The following is a 4,728-nucleotide window of genomic DNA, read 5'->3' on the forward strand; positions in this document are numbered from 1 at the left end:
GCCCGGCCTGAGTCTAACACTTCTTTATGTTACAACTATGTTCCATCTATGACATGTTACTTTTATAACTTGTAAATGTTTTTGTTTTAGTTATTACAAATTTGCAACTATTATGCATACATTTGAAAATCTCTAGCTTATGTATGAGCTTTTCAAATGTCTACTCTCCACCAAGTCCTACTTAGGGTTACAGTGGTCACAGTAGCTCTGAGCAGGATGGGGGAAGTGATTTGCCCAATAGGAGACCCTGTTATGCCAGTAGAAGCTGGGTCCTAGTGAGGGGAGCCACGAGCCCACTCCAGGCCTCATCTCTCCCTCTCCCCAGAGCACCAGTTTGATGGGCAGCTTCTCTGGTCCCCAGTATGTGGTTCCTTCATGCTAGAAGAGGGTTCAGAGCAGCCAGCCCAACCAGTCTTCTTGGACAGGAGAGAAATGAAGCCCAGGACAGTGACTTGCCCTAGGTCACACACAAACCCAACCAGATGCCCCAACTCTTGGCTCAATTCCTCTTATTTTTCCACATTTAAAAGGCAACCTTCAAAAGTCTGCAGGAAGGAGAACCAGCACCCACCATCACTCCCTGACAGCACTGCCAGGACAGCTTCTCTTTACGCCCATCAAGTCTTTGATCCCAGGTAGACAAGCTCGTTATTGAACTGCAATTAGTCAGTCTGTGTGTCATTTAGGAACTTTTTTCTCCTTAAATATTCCAGGTTGCTCTATAGTATCCATAATTTCTGCTTAATGGCCAGGAAACATTCTCTATACTGGACATAGCAAAACTGATTTACCCAGTCCCTAATGCTGGACACTCAAGTCACTTCTAAGGTTTGGCTATTATAAACACTGCACTGAATATCTTTGAGTTACAGGACACTGCTGTCTTCTTGCTGATTATATCCTTATGGGCAGATTCTTGGAAGGGTATTACTGGGTCAGCAGGGATGAATATATTAGGATTCTGGATATTTATGTGACAGAGAATTCAACCTCGTCAGGAAGGGTTTCTGGGGCCAGAATGCCTGGGCAGATGCTGGCCTCTGTGCTTGCCTTGAGCCAGTTACTTATTCTCTCTCTCTCTCTCTCTCTCGTTTCCTCATCTGTAAAACTGAGATTAGCAATAGTGTTGATATGAGAATTAAATAAACTGAAACATATCAAGAGCTTAGAACAGAGTAAGCATTCGATGTTAGCCACTATTCTAACTTTGTTGTAATTATTATTCATTCAATAAAAATGCATTGAACACTTATTGTGTTAGGCACTATTCTAAGTACTAATCTTGCCAAGTTGTTACTTATGAATTATTACTGCTTTCCAAAAAGGCTTTGCTTTTTGTTTGTTTTGTTTTTTGAGACAGAGTCTCACCGAGTCGCCCGGGCTAGAGTGCAGTGGTATGATCACGGCTCACTGCAGCCTCGACTTCCCAGGCTCAGGAGATCTTCCCACCTCAGCCCTGAGTAGCTGGGACTACAGGTGCACACCACCACACCCAGCTAATTTACAAATCTTTTGTAGAGACGGGGTCTCACTATATTGCCCTGACAGGTCTCAAACTCCTGGGCTCAAGTGATCGTCCCATCTCAGCTTCCCAAAGTGCTAGGATTATAGGCATGAGCCACCATGCCCGGCCCCAAAATGTCTTTGCTAATTGGCATGATCACTAGACGTTACAAAGTGCCAGTTTCCGCATTGGATATCGTTATTTTTACACTTAAATTTGCTGAGTGACCTTCGAAAAGTCACTTCCCCTTTATCTTCCAGTAAACTGAGAGAATAGGCCTGGATGCCTTCATATCTTTTGGCTGTATGACTGTGGCCCCTCAGGCAACTGCCAGCAAGTTGGGTGGGAGGGGTCTGCGGGCCCTACCAAATAATGACTTGATCCCTGGTGATACCTCACTTAATTTTCTTCACGTTCATCTATTTATTATCTATCATCTATCAATTATCTATCTATCTATCTATCTATCATCCATCCTCCCACTACAAGCAAGGGGCACTGGTGCCCTCCCAGCATTAATCTCTTCTGTGGAGGCCACCACTGGATACTAAAGGATTAAGTAGCCTTGGAGGGCAGGGGATGGTTTCACTGGATGGCATTAAAAATTACCCATGGCTCAGTCATATATAATATGCAAAATCAGCCTATGTGCTTCAACTCCAGAAAAAATAATACTATCCCAAGGTAATAGGGAAGGACAGGTGGTGGGGGGTGGGGGCGGATGGCGGGGGTGCTCCACTTCCTTTCCCATACTCCTTTGTCTGTCTTAGTGATTTGGTTCAACCTGGTTCACCTGCTTCCAGACACAGGCCAGAGGGGGTTACAGTATTACAGTATGACTGTTCAGGACCACCAGTTCCCCCATAGGAGTCGGGGCACAGTATGACTCTTCAGGCCCCCCCTCCACTTGCTGGCAGTTGCCTGACGGGCCAAGTCATAGAGCTAAGGATATGAAGGCATCCAGGCCTATTCTCTCAGTTTACTGGGAGATAAAGGAGAAGTGACTTGTCTAAGGTCACTCGGCAAATTCAAGTCACAATAAGTGTCCTCAGTGCTGGTCGGGGCCCTGTGCACCATTTCACACTCACCATGGCAATGGGGCGCCCAAAGTCCAGAACCCAGTTCTGCAGCGTGAAGTAGAACCAGAGGTCGAGGTGGAAGGGAGCTGTGCGGGCAGCCTCATCAGCGCTGACAGAGCCATGCCTGGGAAGGAACCAGACGAGAGAGGTCAGCTCTTCTCTCCTCCTCCACCAAAATCTTCCCCTGAGATTAGCCACAAAGAGGTCTGGGGACTTGAGGACAGGAGGAGACACACACAGTTGAGTTCTAGGGATAGGGTTTTGCTGGAAATACTGGGGTCTGGCCCTGCGGTCCAGGGGAAGGTGGACTTCAGCTGCCCCGACCTTAGCTTCCCTGTGATTCAGGAAGGAAACAGCTGAACAGGTGTAACTGCTGGGGTTTCTCCCCTACTGAATGATGGAGGAAATCAAGTAAGGCAAAGATACAGTCATGGTTGAAAAGCATGAAACATGATCATGGATGATGGCAGCTGACCTCAGTTGAGCACTTACTGTATTCCAGGCACTACTGTTAGCTGTTTACATATATTATCTCATTTAATCCTCACAGAAACCTTTCAAGGCTGAAATATTACCCCCATTTTACAAATGAAAAACCTGAGGCCCAAGAGGCTCAATAACTTGCTCAAGGTCACAGAGCTAAGGATTTGAACCCAAATGATAGGGCTCCTGAGCTTATACTTTTAACCTCCATCCCATAGTTGAGTCCATCATGATGGGTCTATGGGATGGGTGTGACCAAGCTGGGCCAATCAGAGCCCTCCAATGAAATGGGCCTTAGAGACTGAAATGGGTAGGGCCTCCTGCTCCCTTGATTCCAGCACTATGAGGAGGTCAGGTTGGGCTGCTGGTACTCCTCTTCTCAGCAGGCCACAGTGGAACCTGAGGAGCCAGCAGAAGCAAGGTGATGTGAGAGACACAGGAAGTGGAGTACCACCTCACCACACATCTTTGGAGGCCTGTCCTTCTCACTAAACAGTTGGTCATCTGCTGTTTGCAGATGCAGTGAAGTTCCAGGACCAGTGCTGCCTCCTCTGGGAAGCCCTCCCTGATGAAGCTTTTCCCAAAGCCCCACCAGCGCACTGCAGGGAGCACTTCAACGCCAACTCAGTCTGGCATAATGGGGCTGGAATTGTACTCTCCCATCTAGACCCTCGAGAACAGGGGTGACCTTTAAGGTTCTCCCAACTCACCCACTTCCCTAGCAGAGTCCAAATCCTCTTTACAGAGTCCCTGCAATTACTTGCACACCTCCAGGGACAACAGGTGCATGCCACCATGACCAGCTAATTTTTTTTTTTTTTGGTAGAGGTGAGGTCTCACTACGTTGCCCAGGCTGGTCTCAAATTCCTGGGCTCAAGTAATCAACCCATATCAGCCATCCATAGTGCTGGGATTACAGCTGTGAGCCACCATGCCCAGCCAACAGCTTGCTATTCTGTTTTTGATTACTAGGCTTATCAGGAGATCAAGTTAGAAAGGGATCAGCGTGGCCTAGGGCAATACACAAAGCTTGCATGAGGGAAGGGAGCCTCCAAGCACAGATGGATGAATCTAACTAGGCAGAAAAGCAGGAGAGCAGGGTAAAGGCCTGGAGGTGGAAGTGAAGAAGGTTCTGCATGGGGCGGAGATGCCTGGCTTACTGGAGCCAGAGAAAGAGAAGGGAGGGGCGGTTGGATCTTCAGACTGGAGACAGCCAGTAACCGTAAGGACTGCTCAGTGGTCTGAGACGAGTAACCAACAGAGGCCCCACCCCGCTCCTTCCTCAGTGGCCATCAGGGTAAGGCCTCAAAAATCAGACAGTGATAACCTCCAGGCCCAGAGAATTTAGGTGGTGAAAGAGATAACAGCCTTCAGTTTCTTGCTCTGATACCTCCAAACTGGGCAAAAAGTAGGATGTTCGGTAAGAGGAATAAAGGGATTTTGAAAGCATGAACACTTAGATGTGTGTATCTGCAAGTTATGCGTACCTAGCACACACTAGAGGCTCGGTGACTACTTCTCCTCCACCTCAGGAAGCACCTCGGCCAATGAGAATCCCTGTCATTAGTCCAGCCTAACTTAGTAGGACAGGAAAAAAAAAAAAAAAAAAAAGAGGGGGGACTGGGCCCAGTGGCTCACGCCTGTAATCCCAGCACTCTGGGA

General features: G+C 47.7%; 2 protein-coding genes across 3 annotated transcripts in view; one reads left to right on the forward strand and one right to left on the reverse strand.

The window, feature by feature from the left end:
- The window catches only part of CLN6 (ceroid-lipofuscinosis, neuronal 6, late infantile, variant), a 62,289-nt gene that overhangs the window by 8,457 nt on the left and 49,104 nt on the right, over nt 1–4,728 (reverse strand). The window contains exon 2 of one of the 2 annotated variants that reach the window (XM_011968728.1): nt 2,593–2,707. In XM_011968728.1, the coding sequence (XP_011824118.1) occupies nt 2,593–2,595 (3 nt within the window). In that variant the 5' untranslated portion in view covers nt 2,596–2,707. Of the gene's footprint in view, nt 1–2,592; nt 2,708–4,728 lie in introns of those variants that run through there. The other variant, XM_011968732.1, reaches the window with a different exon arrangement.
- The window catches only part of LOC105531434, a gene marked incomplete at its 3' end in the record, with an annotated part of 35,077 nt that continues 34,828 nt past the window's right edge, over nt 4,480–4,728 (forward strand). The window contains 1 exon segment of the mRNA XM_011969353.1: nt 4,480–4,486. Within this exon segment, the coding sequence (XP_011824743.1) occupies nt 4,480–4,486 (7 nt within the window).

The sequence above is a fragment of the Mandrillus leucophaeus genome, unplaced genomic scaffold (assembly GCF_000951045.1).
Source record: "Mandrillus leucophaeus isolate KB7577 unplaced genomic scaffold, Mleu.le_1.0 Scaffold12, whole genome shotgun sequence".
Taxonomy (NCBI): domain Eukaryota; kingdom Metazoa; phylum Chordata; class Mammalia; order Primates; family Cercopithecidae; genus Mandrillus; species Mandrillus leucophaeus.